Source organism: Gobius niger (genome assembly GCF_951799975.1).
Source record: "Gobius niger genome assembly, chromosome: 22".
NCBI lineage: Eukaryota > Metazoa > Chordata > Actinopteri > Gobiiformes > Gobiidae > Gobius > Gobius niger.
This window is the reverse complement of record NC_136873.1, coordinates 9177132-9193434: the sequence shown is the minus strand read 5'-3', so window position 1 is coordinate 9193434 and position 16303 is coordinate 9177132. Positions and strand designations below refer to the sequence as shown.

General features: G+C 50.4%; 1 protein-coding gene and 1 long non-coding RNA gene across 4 annotated transcripts in view; both read left to right on the top strand.

Moving 5' to 3' along the window:
- LOC306981275 (adenomatous polyposis coli protein-like) overlaps positions 1-13531 on the top strand; it is a 42091-nt gene extending 28560 nt beyond the window's left edge. Inside the window, exons 13-18 of one of the 2 annotated variants that reach the window (XM_079580836.1) lie at positions 401-444; positions 524-619; positions 1715-1792; positions 1866-1982; positions 3653-3867; positions 8737-13530. In XM_079580836.1, the coding sequence (XP_079436962.1) occupies positions 401-444; positions 524-619; positions 1715-1792; positions 1866-1982; positions 3653-3867; positions 8737-13417 (5231 nt within the window). In that variant the 3' untranslated portion in view covers positions 13418-13530. Of the gene's footprint in view, positions 1-400; positions 445-479; positions 620-1714; positions 1793-1865; positions 1983-3652; positions 3868-8736 lie in introns of both variants that reach the window. The other variant, XM_079580837.1, reaches the window with a different exon arrangement.
- Positions 13532-14240: 709 nt separating this feature from the next.
- The window catches only part of LOC306981277, a 90082-nt gene continuing 88019 nt past the window's right edge, over positions 14241-16303 (top strand). For both annotated transcript variants that reach the window (XR_013794092.1, XR_013794093.1), the window contains exon 1: positions 14241-14410. This is a non-coding gene — a long non-coding RNA (uncharacterized lncRNA). The remainder of the gene's footprint in view (positions 14411-16303) is intronic.

Sequence of the window (16303 nt, the reverse complement as noted above, 5' to 3'; positions counted from 1 at the left end):
CCTGCAGGAGGTCTCCAGGCCGTGGCTCCTCCTCCAGGTGGACTGTGAGGTGTGTGTGTGTAGTAAAGGCCTGTTGTTCTGCAGGAGGTCTCCAGGCCGTGGCAGAGCTCCTCCAGGTGGACTGTGAGGTGTGTGTGTGTGTAGTAAAGGCCTGTTGTCCTGCAGGAGGTCTCCAGGCCGTGGCTCCTCCTCCAGGTGGACTGTGAGGTGTGTGTGTGTGTAGTAAAGGCCTGTTGTCCTGCAGGAGGTCTCCAGGCCGTGGCTCCTCCTCCAGGTGGACTGTGAGGTGTGTGTGTGTAGTAAAGGCCTGTTGTTCTGCAGGAGGTCTCCAGGCCGTGGCTCCTCCTCCAGGTGGACTGTGAGGTGTGTGTGTGTGTAGTAAAGGCCTGTTGTTCTGCAGGAGGTCTCCAGGCTGTAGCAGAGCTCCTCCAGGTGGACTGTGAGGTGTGTGTGTGTAGTAAAGGCCTGTTGTTCTGCAGGAGGTCTCCAGGCCGTGGCAGAGCTCCTCCAGGTGGACTGTGAGATGTTTGGACTCAGCTCCGATCACTACAGCATCACCCTGAGGAGATACGCAGGGATGGCGCTGACCAACCTCACCTTCGGAGACGTGGCCAACAAGGTACGACTGCTTACGTTTTCAAACTCCTGGGAAGTGGGCGTGTCCTCCTGTGAAGTGGGCGTGTCCAAACTGAGCTCCTGTGAAGTGGGCGTGTCCAAACTGAGCTCCTGTTAACCTCTTAACTCCCGCCTGAACCGAGAGGATCTTTCAGGATCAGATTTTTTTTTCCATCATTTTTTGGTTGGGTTTGTAATTTCTTGTCAAAGATTTGTAATTTTTAGTGATTTTTTTTTTTCCATAATTTTTGTCATTTTTTGTCACATTTTTGTCATTTTTTGTCATTTTTTGTCACATTTTTGTCATTTTTTGTCACATTTTTGTCTTTTTTTTGGTCATTTTTTAATCATATGTTTGTCACATTTTTGTCATTTTTTGTCACATTTTTGTCTTTTTTTTGGTCATTTTTTAATCATATGTTTGTCACATTTTTGTCATTTTTTTGTCATTTTTTTGTCACATTTTTTGTCACATTTTTTGTCACATTTTTGTCATTTTTTTGTCATTTTTTTGTCACATTTTTTGTCACATTTTTGTCATTTTTTTGTCATTTTTTTGTCACATTTTTGTCATTTTTTTGTCATTTTTTTGTCATTTTTTTGTCATTTTTTTATCAGATTTTTATCATATTTTTGTCATTTTTTAATCATATTTTTATCATATTTTAGTCATTTTTTTATCAGATTTTAGTCATTTTTTAATCACATTTTTATCATATTTTTGTCATTTTTTATCACATTTTTGTCATTTTTTTGGTCACATTTTGGTCATTTTTTCTTCCATTTTTTATCAATTTCCTTTCACTTTTCCATCAATGTTTTCGTCAGTTTTTTTCCTATTTTCACACCATTTTTCCAGAAGCTTTTGGATTGGGGTAAAGCCAAACTGGAGAAAATGTGCTCGGTTCAGGCGGGAGTTAAGGGGTTAAGTGGGCGTGTCCTCCTGTGAAGTGGGCGTGTCCCTGTGTGTGATGCTCTGTGTAACTGTGTGTGGGCGTGTCCTCCTGTGAAGTGGGCGTGTCCTCCTGTGAAGTGGGCGTGTCCCTGTGTGTAACTGTGTGTAACTGTGTGACGTGTAACTGTGTGCTCCTGTCTCCAGGCCACGCTCTGCTCCATGAAGGGCTGCATGAGGGCCATGGTGGCTCAGCTGAAGTCGGAGAGCGAGGACCTGCAGCAGGTAAAGCCTCCGGACGCTCGTGAGGAAACATCTGCGTTCACGAAGGAGCGGTTTCATCGTTTGTTGTGTTCAGGTCATCGCCAGCGTGCTGAGGAACCTGTCCTGGAGGGCGGACGTGAACTCCAAGAAGACCCTGCGGGAGGTGGGCAGCGTCCGGGCGCTCATGGGCTGCGCTCTGCAGGTCCAGAAGGTACGGCCACCGTCTCCATCGGGTCCACAAACAACAGAAGCTCCACTCTTACTTTTTATTCCCATATCGATCCTTTTGATGACGTCGTGCATATTAATGAGCGACGTCATGCATATTAATGAGGCAGCAGTGCTCCGCTGTTTTCACTGTCAATGATCAAGAATTCAGTCAGACCAGCAGGGGGCAGCACTGCAGGTTTAAGCCCTTAACTCCCGCCTGAACCGAGCACATTTTCTCCAGTTTGGCTTTACCCCAATCCAAAAGCTTCTGGAAAGAAAGTGAGAAAACATTGACAAAAAAATTACAAAAATGTGACAAAAATGTGACAAAAATGTGACAAAAAAGTGATGAAAAAATAAAAAAAATTGACAAAAAATGAGAAAAATGTGACAAAAACTTGACAAAAAAAGAAGAAAAATTTGACTAAAAAATGTCAAAAAATGGACAAAAAAATTACAAAAAATTGACAAAAAATTAAAAAAAAAAATACAAAAAAAATGAGAAAAATGAGAAAAATTTGATAAAAATTTGACAAAAAAATTACAAAAATTTGACAAAAAGTGACAAAACGGATACAGAAATGAGTTGAAAACCCAACAAAAAAATGATGGGAAAAAAAAAAATCTGACATGAGGGAAAAGATCCTCTCGGTTCAGGCGGGAGTTAAGAGGTTAAACACTTGGACCAAACACTGACACACAAATAAATGACTTTTAATGATAGTTTTATATTTATAAACAAGATTAATTTAGGGTTGATTATTCCTTTTTAAACAGGCCTGTGGTGTATTTATTTAAATGTAAATGACGTCACTGACAGACACATTTTCAGTGAGTAAGTAGATAGATAGACGAAAACAATGATGGAAATGTGACCAAAATGTGACAAAAATGTGATAAAAAATGAGAAAAATTTGACAAAAAAATTGACAAAAAAATGACACAAAACTGACAAAAAAACGACATAAATTTGACCAAAAAAATGACAAAAATCTGACAAAAAATTGACAAAAAATTGACAAAAAATGACAAAAAAGTGACAAAAATGTGATAAACATTTGACAAAAAATGACAAAAAATGGACAAAAAATGACAAAAAATTGACCAAAAAATGACAAAAATGTGATGAAAATTTGACCAAAAAATTGACAAAAAATGACTAAAATTTGACAAAAAATGACAAAAAATTGACAAAAAAATGACAAAAATGTGATGAAAATTTGACCAAAAAAATTGACAAAAAATGACAAAAAATTGACAAAAAATGACAAAAAATTGACCAAAAAATGACTAAAATGTGATGAAAATTTGACCAAAAAATTGACAAAAAATGACAAAAAATTGACAAAAAATGACAAAAAATTGACCAAAAAATGACTAAAATGTGATGAAAATTTGACCAAAAAATTGACAAAAAATGACAAAAAATGGACAAAAAATTGACCAAAAAATGACAAAAAATTGAAGAAAAAAATTAGAAAAACGTAACAAAAAATGACTAAAAAGTGATTAAAAAAATTACAAAAATGTGCTAAAAATTATACAAAAAAAATACAAAAAATGGACGAAAAAATTACCAAAAAGTTACAGAAAAGAGGTTAAACACTTGGTCCAAACACTCAACCTCACACACAAATTTCAATGACGCTCCCCGTGTGCCGCTGCGTTCAGGAGTCCACGCTGAAGTCCGTGCTCTCGGCGCTGTGGAACCTCTCCGCCCACTGCACGGAGAACAAGGCGGACATCTGCTGCGTGGACGGGTCGCTGGCCTTCCTGGTGGGCACTTTAACGCACCGCAGCCACAGCAACACGCTCGCCATCATCGAGAGCGGCGGCGGCATCCTGCGCAACGTGTCGAGCCTCATCGCCACCAACCAGGCCCACAGGTAACTACCCAGACTCACGGGTAACTAACCAGGCCCACAGGTAACTACCCAGACTCACGGGTAACTAACCAGACTCACAGGTAACTACCCAGACCCACGGGTAACTACCCAGACTCACAGGTAACTACCCAGACTCACAGGTAACTACCCAGACTCACAGGTAACTACCCAGGCCCACAGGTAACTACCCAGACTCACAGGTAACTACCCAGACCCACGGGTAACTACCCAGACTCACAGGTAACTACCCAGACTCACAGGTAACTACCCAGACTCACAGGTAACTAACCAGACTCACAGGTAACTACCCAGACCCACGGGTAACTACCCAGACTCACAGGTAACTACCCAGACTCACAGGTAACTACCCAGACTCACAGGTAACTAACCAGACTCACAGGTAACTACCCAGACCCACGGGTAACTACCCAGACCCACGGGTAACTACCCAGACCCACGGGTAACTACCCAGACCCACGGGTAACTACCCAGACCCACGGGTAACTACCCAGACTCACGGGTAACTACCCAGGCCCACAGGTAACTAACCAGGCCCACAGGTAACTACCCAGACTCACAGGTAACTACCCAGGCCCACAGGTAACTACCCAGACTCACAGGTAACTACCCAGACCCACGGGTAACTACCCAGACTCACGGGTAACTACCCAGGCCCACAGGTAACTAACCAGGCCCACGGGTAACTACCCAGACTCACGGGTAACTACCCAGACTCACAGGTAACTACCCAGACTCACAGGTAACTACCCAGACTCACAGGTAACTACCCAGACCCACGGGTAACTACCCAGACTCACAGGTAACTACCCAGACTCACAGGTAACTACCCAGACTCACAGGTAACTAACCAGACTCACAGGTAACTACCCAGACCCACGGGTAACTACCCAGACCCACGGGTAACTACCCAGACCCACGGGTAACTACCCAGACCCACGGGTAACTACCCAGACCCACGGGTAACTACCCAGACCCACGGGTAACTACCCAGACTCACGGGTAACTACCCAGACTCACGGGTAACTACCCAGACTCACAGGTAACTACCCAGGCCCACAGGTAACTACCTAGACCCACAGGTAACTACCCAGGCACACAGGTAACTACCCAGGCACACAGGTAACTACCCAGGCACACAGGTAACTACCCAGACTCACGGGTAACTACCCAGGCACACAGGTAACTACCCAGGCCCACAGGTAACTACCCAGGCCCACAGGTAACTACCCAGACTCACGGGTAACTACCCAGACTCACAGGTAACTACCCAGGCCCACAGGTAACTACCCAGACTCACAGGTAACTAACCAGACTCACAGGTAACTAACCAGACTCACAGGTAACTACTGTAACTACCCAGACCCACAGGTAACTACCCAGGCCCACAAGTAACTACCCAGGCCCACAGGTAACTACTGTAACTACCCAGGCCCACAGGTAACTACCCAGGCCCACAGGTAACTACCCAGGCCCACAGGTAACTACCCATGCCCACAGGTAACTAACCAGGCCCACAGGTAGATAGATAGGTAGGTAGGTAGGTAGGTAGGTAGGTAGGTAGGTAGGTAGGTAGGTAGGTAGGTAGGTAGACGAAAACAATGATGGAAATGTGACAAAAATGTAAAAAATTTGACAAAAAAATGTAAAAAATGTGATAAATATTTGACAGAAAAATGACAAAGATTTGACAAAAAAATGACGAAAAATGAAAAAAAATTGAAAAAAATTGAAGAAAAAATTTGACAAAAAAATGACAAAAAATGAAAAAAATGTGACACAAAATGACAAAAAAATTTGACATAAAAATGGCAAAAAATGACAAAAATGTGATAAAAAATTGAAGAAAAAATTTGAAAAAATAATGACAAAAAATGTGACAAAAAATGACAAAAAAATGACAAAAAATTTGACCAAAAAATGACAAAAAATGACAAAAAATGACAAAAAATTGATAAAAAAAATTGAAGAAAAAAATTAGAAAAATTTGACAAAAAAATTGACAAAAATGTGACAAAAAATGACAATAACTGTAACTACTGTAACTACCCAGGCCCACAGGTAACTGCCCATGCTAGTGTAAACAAAGAGAAGAGTTAGCTCTGCACATGCTAATGTAAACAAAGAGTTGGCTCTGCACATGCTAGTGTAAACAAAGAGAAGAGTTAGCTCTGCACATGCTAATGTAAACAAAGAGTTAGCTCTGCACATGCTAATGTAAACAAAGAGTTAGCTCTGCACATGCTAATGTAAACAAAGAGTTGGCTCTGCACATGCTAGTGTAAACAAAGAGAAGAGTTAGCTCTGCACATGCTAATGTAAACAAAGAGTTAGCTCTGCACATGCTAATGTAAACAAAGAGTTAGCTCTGCACATGCTAATGTAAACAAAGAGAAGAGTTAGCTCTGCACATGCTAATGTAAACAAAGAGAAGAGTTAGCTCTGCACATGCTAATGTAAACAAAGAGTTAGCTCTGCACATGCTAATGTAAACAAAAAGTTAGCTTTGCACATGCTAATGTAAACATAGAGTTAGCTCTGCACATGCTAATGTAAACATAGAGTTAGCTCTGCACATGCTAATGTAAACAAAAAGTTAGCTTTGCACATGCTAATGTAAACAAAGAGTTAGCTCTGCACATGCTAATGTAAACAAAGAGAAGAGTTAGCTCTGCACATGCTAATGTAAACAAAGAGTTAGCTCTGCACATGCTAGTGTAAACATAGAGTTAGCTCTGCACATGCTAATGTAAACAAAGAGAAGAGTTAGCTCTGCACATGCTAATGTAAACAAAAAGTTAGCTTTGCACATGCTAATGTAAACATAGAGTTAGCTCTGCACATGCTAATGTAAACATAGAGTTAGCTCTGCACATGCTAATGTAAACATAGAGTTAGCTCTGCACATGCTAATGTAAACAAAAAGTTAGCTTTGCACATGCTAATGTAAACAAAGAGTTAGCTCTGCACATGCTAATGTAAACAAAGAGAAGAGTTAGCTCTGCACATGCTAATGTAAACAAAGAGTTAGCTCTGCACATGCTAATGTAAACAAAGAGTTAGCTCTGCACATGCTAATGTAAACAAAGAGTTAGCTCTGCACATGCTAATGTAAACAAAGAGTTAGCTCTGCACATGCTAATGTAAACAAAGAGTTAGCTCTGCACATGCTAATGTAAACAAAGAGAAGAGTTAGCTCTGCACATGCTAATGTAAACAAAGAGTTAGCTCTGCACATGCTAATGTAAACAAAGAGTTAGCTCTGCACATGCTAATGTAAACAAAGAGTTAGCTCTGCACATGCTAATGTAAACAAAGAGTTAGCTCTGCACATGCTAATGTAAACAAAGAGTTAGCTCTGCACATGCTAATGTAAACAAAGAGTTAGCTCTGCACATGCTAATGTAAACAAAGAGTTAGCTCTGCACATGCTAGTGTAAACATAGAGTTAGCTCTGCACATGCTAATGTAAACAAAGAGAAGAGTTAGCTCTGCACATGCTAATGTAAACATAGAGTTAGCTTTGCACATGCTAATGTAAACATAGAGTTAGCTCTGCACATGCTAATGTAAACATAGAGTTAGCTCTGCACATGCTAATGTAAACATAGAGTTAGCTCTGCACATGCTAATGTAAACAAAGAGTTAGCTTTGCACATGCTAATGTAAACAAAGAGTTAGCTCTGCACATGCTAATGTAAACAAAGAGAAGAGTTAGCTCTGCACATGCTAATGTAAACAAAGAGTTAGCTCTGCACATGCTAATGTAAACAAAGAGTTAGCTCTGCACATGCTAATGTAAACAAAGAGTTAGCTCTGCACATGCTAATGTAAACAAAGAGAAGAGTTAGCTCTGCACATGCTAATGTAAACAAAGAGTTAGCTCTGCACATGCTAATGTAAACAAAGAGTTAGCTCTGCACATGCTAATGTAAACAAAGAGTTAGCTCTGCACATGCTAATGTAAACAAAGAGTTAGCTCTGCACATGCTAATGTAAACAAAGAGAAGAGTTAGCTCTGCACATGCTAATGTAAACAAAGAGTTAGCTCTGCACATGCTAATGTAAACATAGAGTTAGCTCTGCACATGCTAATGTAAACATAGAGTTAGCTCTGCACATGCTAATGTAAACATAGAGTTAGCTCTGCACATGCTACTACTAGGCAGGTCCTGCGTGACCGTAGTAGTAGTAGTAGTAGTAGTAGCAGTAGTAATGACGTCTCTTTCTGCCCTCAGGCAGGTCCTGCGTGAGCGTGGCTGTACTGACGTCTCTTTCTGCCCTCAGGCAGGTCCTGCGAGAGCGTGGCTGCCTGCCCACCCTCCTGCAGTAGTAGTAGTAGCAGTAGTAGTAGCAGTAGTAGTAATGGCGTCTCTTTCTGCCCTCAGGCAGGTCCTGCGAGAGCGTGGCTGCCTGCCCACCCTCCTGCAGTAGTAGTAGTAGTAGTGGTAGTAGTATTGGTAGTATTGACGTCTCTTTCTGCCCTCAGGCAGGTCCTGCGTGAGCGTGGCTGTAGTAGTAGTAGTAGTAGTAGTAGTAGTAGTAGTAGTAGTAGTAGTAGTAGTAGTAGTAGTAGTAGTAGTAGTAGTAGTAGTAGTAGTAGTAGTAGTAGTAGTTGCAGTAGTAGTAGTAGTAGTATTGGTAGTAATGACGTCTCTTTCTGCCCTCAGGCAGGTCCTGCGTGAGCGTGGCTGTACTGATGTCTCTCTTTCTGCCCTCAGGCAGGTCCTGCGAGAGCGTGGCTGTAGTTGTAGTAGTGGTAGTTGTAGTTGTAGTAGCAGTAGTAGTAGCAGTAGTAGCAGTAGTAGTAGTAGTAGCAGTAGTAGTAATGGCGTCTCTTTCTGCCCTCAGGCAGGTCCTGCGTGAGCGTGGCTGCCTGCCCACCCTCCTGCAGCACCTGAAGTCCCACAGCCTGACCATCGTGTCGAACGCCTGTGGGACGCTGTGGAACTTGTCCGCTCGGGACGCGGCGGATCAGGAGACGCTGTGGGAACTGGGCGCCGTGGGCATGCTCCGAAACCTCATCCACTCACGCCACAAGATGATCGCCATGGGCAGCGCGGCGGCTCTGAGGAACCTCATGGCCAACCGGCCGGCGCGGTACAAGGACGCCAGCGTGCTGTCTCCAGGAGGGGGCGCTCCGTCGCTGCACGCTCGCAAACAGAAGGCGCTGTTCGAGGAGCTGGACGCGCAGCAGCTTTCAGAGACATTCGACAACATCGACAACCTCAGCCCCAAAACCGCTCACCGCAAAACCCGCGGCGGCGGCACCGGCGCCGCCAACACCCGCTCCTACGCCAACACGCCCGTCCTGTCCAGCCCCAAACGCGGCGAGGAACTGGGCGGGTACGGCCGCGTGTTCCCGCCCACGGCGCCCGGCGTCCGCGCCTCCAGCGACAGCCTGAACAGTGTGACGAGCGCCGACGGCTACGGCAACCGCGGCAAAACCAAACCCTCCGCCGCCGACCACTTCTACTCCGCCGACGAGAACGCCGTGGCCAAGTTCTGCGGGTACAGGAAGTACCCGGCCGACCTGGCGCACAAGATCCGCAGCGCCAACCACATGGCGGACGACGACGGGGGCGAGCTGGACACGCCCATCAACTACAGCCTGAAGTACTCGGACGAGCAGCTGAACTCCGGGCGCCAGAGCCCCAACGCCAACGGCGAGGAGGCGGAGCAACAGAGGCTCAAAGCGCCCCGCTACAACGCCGCCGCGCCGCCATTCGACGCTCAGACGGAGCAGCCAATCGACTACAGCCTGAAGTACAGCTCAGAGGGCTCCGCCCACAAGTACAGCTCAGAGGGCTCCGCCCACAAGTACAGCTCGGATAGCTCCGCCCACAAGTACAGCTCTGACAGCTCCGCCCACAAGTACGCCTCGGATAGCTCCGCCCACAAGTACGAATCGCAGCGCAAAGACGAATACGGTCTAAAATACGGCGCTCAGAAAGAGCCCGCCTCCACGCCGAAGCTCCGCCCCCTGCAGCCGGCCACAGCCAATCGCGTGAAGAGCCAGGAGGCGCCGCAGACGTACTGCGTGGAGGACACGCCCATCTGCTTCTCCCGTGGCTCCTCCCTCTCCTCGCTGTCGTCAGAGGACGACGAGAGCCACGAGGTCATCGTCCGGAAGCGCCGCGGCGGCAGCGCTGTGGACGGCGGCGAGCGCGGCGGCGAGTACCCCACGCTGCCGGCGCACGACAAGCCGGCGGAGAAGCCGCGTAAAGAGGCGGAGTCTCAGACGGCGGTGGATTCTGGCGGCGTGAACCCGAAACCTAAGCGTCATCATCACGAGTCGCGTCACCATCACCACGGCGCGTCCGGCGCCCGCACGCCCAAGAGCCCGCCCGAGCCGGCGGCGTACGCTCAGGAGACGCCGCTCATGTTCTCGCGCTGCACCTCCGTCAGCTCCTTAGACTCCTTCTCCACCTCCTCCATCGCCTCCGCCCGCTCCTCCGCCTGCAGCGGCGTGCCCAGCGGCGCCATCAGCCCCAGCGACCTGCCCGACAGCCCGGGGCAGACCGCACCCCCCAGCCGCGCCAAGACCCCGCCCCCAGAGCCCAGCGCCGCCAAAGAGGAGGAGCTAACGCTGAAGGAGGAGGAGCCTCACGACATCCTGCTGCACTTCGCCACCGAGAGCACGCCGCACGCCTTCTCCAAGGCGTCCAGTCTGAGCGCGCTCAGTGTGGACGAGCCGTACATGGGCGGGGCTCTGGCGGTGCAGGAGGCGGAGCCTCTGCTGGAGGGCGAATCAGACGACGACATCGAGATTCTGGAGGCATGTATCAACATGGCGATGCCCAAGTCCTCACGGAAACCCAAGAAACAAGCCACACAAGCCCCGCCCACCACCGATACGCAGCCAACCAGGAAGCCCAGCCAGCTGCCCGTCTACAAGCTCCTCCCCCCTCAGAGCCGCCTCCAATCACAGCCCAGAAAGGACGAGGAAGCGCCGAGCGAAGACACGCCCCGCGTTTACTGCGTGGAAGGCACGCCCCTCAACTTCTCCACGGCAACGTCCCTCAGTGACCTCACCATCGAGTCCCCGCCCCCTGAGGAGGCCACGCCCAGTCAGAGGCGGAGGGCGGGGCTTCCCGAGGGAGAAAACGGCGACGACATTTTAGCCGAATGTATCAGCGCCGCCATGCCCAAGTCCAAGCTCCGCAAACCGGCCCCGCCCCTTCTACCGGCCCAGGCCACGCCCCCTCTGACCACGCCCCCCACGGCCACGCCTCCCCTGGCCACGCCCCCTCTGGCGCAGCAGCAGAAGAAGAAGCCGACGTCTCCGGTGAAGCCTCAGCAGCGGCCGTCACATAAGCTCCTCCCCCCTCAGCCCAAGCCCGGCTTCGCCCTGGACTCGCCGCGGCACTACACGCCCATCGAGGGCACGCCGTGCTGCTTCTCCCGCAACGACTCGCTGAGCTCGCTCGACTTCGACGACGACGACGCCAAAGACGCCGACGCTAAACCCCGAGCGCCGCCTAAGCCCGCCCCTAAAGCCGCCAAACCAGTCAAACAGGCCCCGCCTCCCCCACAGGCCCCGCCTCCGCCACAAGCCCCGCCCCCCACACAAGCCCCGCCTCCCAAAGCGGCGGACGAGCGCCTGCAGTTCGCCATCGAGGACACGCCCGTCTGCTTCAGCAGAAACTCCTCCCTCTCGTCGCTCAGCGACATCGACCACGAGAACAACAACAAAGCCCCGCCCCCCGCGCCCAGCGAGGACAAGCCCCATAAGCCCCGCCCCACGCCGCACTGCTACGTCCCTAAAGCCTTCGCCGTGGAGGACACGCCCGTCTGCTTCAGCAGAAACTCCTCCCTCTCGTCCTTGTCCATCGACTCGGAGGACGACCTCCTGCAGGAGTGCATCAGCTCCGCCATGCCCAAGAAGAAGAAGAAGGCCCCGCCCCCTCTGCAGGGCGAGGGCATCCTGGCAGAGGCGGAGCCTGACGAGGCCACGCACAGCCCGGCGTCCCCGGACTCCGAGTCCTTCGACTGGAAGGCCATTCAGGAGGGCGCCAACGCCATCGTCAGCTCCCTGAACGCCGCGGCCTCGCTGTCACGCCAGGCCTCGTCTGACTCCGACTCTGTGCTGTCACTCAAGTCTGTGGGCTCCCCCTTCAGGCTGCCCCCGGCATCACGCCAGGCCAGGCAGGCCACGCCCCAGGCCACGCCCCCCGCAGAGCCGGAGCCCGAGGCGCGGCGAGGAGCGCGGATCCTGAAGCCCGGCGAGCGCAGCGGCGTGCGGCGCGAGAGCGACGAGCAGAAGGCGGTGAAAGGAGGGAAGAAGGTTTACCGCAGCCTGGTCACCGGGAAACCGCGCTCTGACGGCGCCCGCGGCCGCGCCAAACCCCGCAACGCTATTGGCCCCAAACCAGGAAGTGGCAACGAGGACAAAGCGGGCGGCAGCTCGTCCCGAGACTCCACCCCCTCCCGCTCACAGAAACTTAAAGCTCCCGCCTCCATCGCCAGCCCCGCCCCCAAACCCGCCGCCAACGTAATCCCCGCCCCCAACGCCAGCCCCGCCCCCAAAGCCACCTCTAACGCCAGCCCCGCCCTCAACGCCAGCCCCGCCCCTAAACCCGCCCCCAAACCCAAAGCCAGCGCTTTGCCGCGCAGCGAGTCGGCGCCGCGCGTCGCCGCCAAGAAGCAGAAATCTGACGTGGAGAAGCCGCCGGCGCTCGTGCGACAGTCGACCTTCATCAAAGAGACGCCGAGTCCCACGCTCAAGCGCAAACTGGAGGACTCCGCCCACAGCGCCGCCCCCGACTCCGCCCACAGCGCCGACTCCCCGTCCAGCCCCGAGCCGCTGAGCCGTAAGAGCGACGTGAGCCGCTCGCACTCCGAGAGCCCGTCGCGGCCGCAGGAAGTGACGTCATCGCGCTTCAGCCGCACGGGCACGTGGAAGCGCGAGAACAGCGGCACCAACGGCGCCGCCAACGCCAAGTCCACGTCTCTGCCGCGCGTCGGCACGTGGAAGCGCACAGGCTCCTCCTCCTCCATCCTCTCCGCCTCCTCCGAGTCCAGCGAGACGCGCCGCAGCGAGGAGGAAGTGACATCACAGCGCTCCAAAGGCACGTGGAGGAAGAAGAACTCGGCGGAGCGCGGCCCGAGCGGCGAGGACGTGTGGGTGCGGCTGGAGGACTGTCCCGTCAACAACCCGCGCTCCGCCTCCTCCTGCTCCGCCCGCTCGCCCGGCAACGCCCCGCCCATCATCGACAGCCCCGCCTCCTCGTCCTGCTCCAACCTGAACCTCCGCCGCAGCACCGAGAGCCTGGACGAGCGGCCGCCGCGAGCGCCTCCGCGAGGAGCCGTGGCGGCGCGAGTCAGTCCCTTCAACTACACGCCCAGCGCCGCCGCCTCCACCACGGCCGCGGCGAGCACCACCAGTACCACCGCCACCACCGCCGCCACGGCCACGCCCCCGCGGCCCTCGCTCATCCCCACCCCCGTCTCCAAGAAACGAGAGCCCAAAGGAGAGGGCGGGGCCGGCGCCGGCAGCGAGAGGGGCTCCTACATCGTGACCTCTGTGTGACCGGTTACCGCGGAGACGAGGCGCTGCAGGGACTCACTTCCTGTCGGTGACGGCCATTTCCTGTCCCTGTCTCACGTAAACAAACAGCTGATCATCACACGTTTACTTCCGCTTGATTCACGTTAAAGATGAGAACAGGAAGTGGTCGTTTCCCCACACTGGCCAACAGGAAGTGGTCGTTACTAAACTCGTAGCACAGGTCGAGCTGCACCAATGAGAACGGCCGTGGGTTTTAACCAGAACTGTGGAAACATGAGACTCTTCACATCGGGTCACACTGTACTCGCTAATGCTAACACAGCTAGTGCTAACGCGGCTAATGCTAACGCGACTAGTGCTAATGCGGCTAGTTCTAACTTGCCTAATTCTACTGCGATTAGTGCTAACGCGGCTAATGCTAACACGGCTAGTGCTAACGCGGCTAATGCTAATGCGACTAGTGCTAATGCGGCTAGTTCTAACTTGCCTAATTCTACCGCGATTAGTGCTAACGCAGCTAATGCTAACACGGCTAGTGCTAACGCGGCTAATGCTAACGCGACTAGTGCTAATGCGGCTAGTTCTAACTTGCCTAATTCTACTGCGATTAGTGCTAACGCGGCTAATGCTAACACGGCTAGTTCTAACGCGGCTAATGCTAACGCGACTAGTTCTAACTTGCCTAATTCTACCGCGATTAGTGCTAACACTCCTAGTGCTAACGTGGCTAAGGCTAACACAGCTAGTGCTAACCGTGGCTAATGCTAACAGGATTAGTGCCAACTTGACTAGTGCTAATGCTAACTTGGCCAATGCTAATGTGATTAGTGCTAATGCGGCTTGACTAGTGCTAGCTTGGTAGGTGCTAAGTTAGCGCCCAGTGCTAACTTGACCAGTGCTAGCTTGGTAGGTGCTAAGTTAGCGCCCAGTGCTAACTTGACTAGTGCTAACTTGGTAAGTGCAAAGTTAGCGGCCAGTGCTAACTTGATTAATGCTAGCTTGACTAGTGCTAACGTGGTAGGTGTGAAGTTAGCGGCTAGTGCTAGCTTGGTTCGTGCTAGCTTGGTTCGTGCTAACGTCCTCCCTGGTTTGTGCAGCTCGACCCCCCCCTCCCCGGTCCCTGAGCTTTGAAACAAATCCAAAATGGCCGCTCTGAAAAACCCCAGAGACATAATCCTCACGCCCAGTTTCACTAAAACCTCTAAAACACTAAATAAAAGCGTTTTCCTGCAGCGTCTCGCCTTAAGCCCCTCCCCTTTAAATCCAAAACACTCACGCACGATTCCAAGATGGCCGCCGCGTTGGCAAAGACTGTAATGTTCTCGGAGTACTGACCCGTCACGGACACTAGGGGGCTCTGTATCCATGTAAATATGAGAGTATAACGTGGGACTGTCGTATGCAGTAAGTGGAAGTACCGCAGTATTTGGAGTACTGCAGTACTGCAGTAATCCTGGGAGATTTGTCTGTCAGATTGTGAATTTTAAATTATTATGTTTTGTCCCTGAATTTCTTGCACATTTTTCAAAGGTTTGGATTAAAGACGTAAATGTTTCCACGCGGTGAGGGCGGAGTCACTGAGCAGGGCCGGGTCCGAGGATACAGGGGGGGTGGGGCATTACAGGGGCACCACCGAATAACAACCCCCCCCCCCCCCCCCGACTGGAGGGAGTTAAAAGATGTTAAAATGATGTTAATATAGAAGCTGCAGTTACGCGTTTGACCTGAGGTGGCAGTAGTGAGTGTGCAGTCTCTTTAAAATGCCATCCCAGTCATTTACTTTACTTTAAATCCAAATCCATTACATTTTGAAAAGATTAATATTATCCCAAATGTGTAAAAGTTCAGACAGTGGCGCCCCCCAGTGGAGAAGTGCTTTAAAAAAATCGTTTCATATTTTCCCCGTGTTTAAAAAAGGAAAAATGTCGCCGTGTGTTTCATATTTGTAGCGTTAGCATCTCATTAGCGGCTCACAGACTTCATTAAAGTCGGATTTGAACGTTGGAAAGTGAAAAATGTTGCTGTGTTTTTCATATTTGTAGCGTTAGCATCTCGTTAGCGGCTCACAGACTTCGTTAAAGTCGGATTTGAACGTTGGAAAGTGAAAAATGTTGTGTTTTTCATATTTGTAGCGTTAGCGTCTCGTTAGCATCTCGTTAGCGGCTCACAGACTTCGTTAAAGTCGGATTTGAACGTTGGAAAGTGAAAAATGTTGCTGTGTTTTTCATATTTGTAGCGTTAGCATCTCGTTAGCATCTCGTTAGCGGCTCACAGACTTCGTTAAAGTCGGATTTGAACGTTGGAAAGTGAAAAATGTGACTGAAATCAGGGACAAACACAAACTGTAAATGTTTCTTTTCCAAAACGTTTGACTTTTACAAAGTGACGACGCGCGAGAGAAAAATCTTCCATCATGTTTTGCCTTTGACCCCGAGTCACAAAATGGCGGCTCCACTTTTTCCGAACGACGACGCGACGACGAGGCCCCGAGCGTCGAAAGCTGCTGCTGAACTTCAGAATAAAAGTATTTCCTTCAGAATAAAAGTATTCCCACTGGCGCCGGACACAAAGACTGTTTAAAGGACGGCGCCCCCCTGCAGCCCCGCCCCCCACGAACGCAGCGTGTACATAACAAAGGAATGTGAAGCCCCGCCCCCCTCCTCCGTCCCCATTGGCTCTCGTCTTCGTCGCTCGTTAGAGACTTTCTCTGTTTTTATACCACTAAAAACTCCAGACCGCGTGTGGAGTAACTAGCGCTTAGAGCTCCGCCCCTCTCGTGCATGGCCCCGCCCCCCCGCCCCCCCCCCTCCTTCACCAAGACGGTCGCCGCGGTGACGGTGTTTCTGCGTTCGCCTCGGGCTCCGACCCGGACGCCGCCGAAGCCAGAGTCGGGACGTTTCACACAAA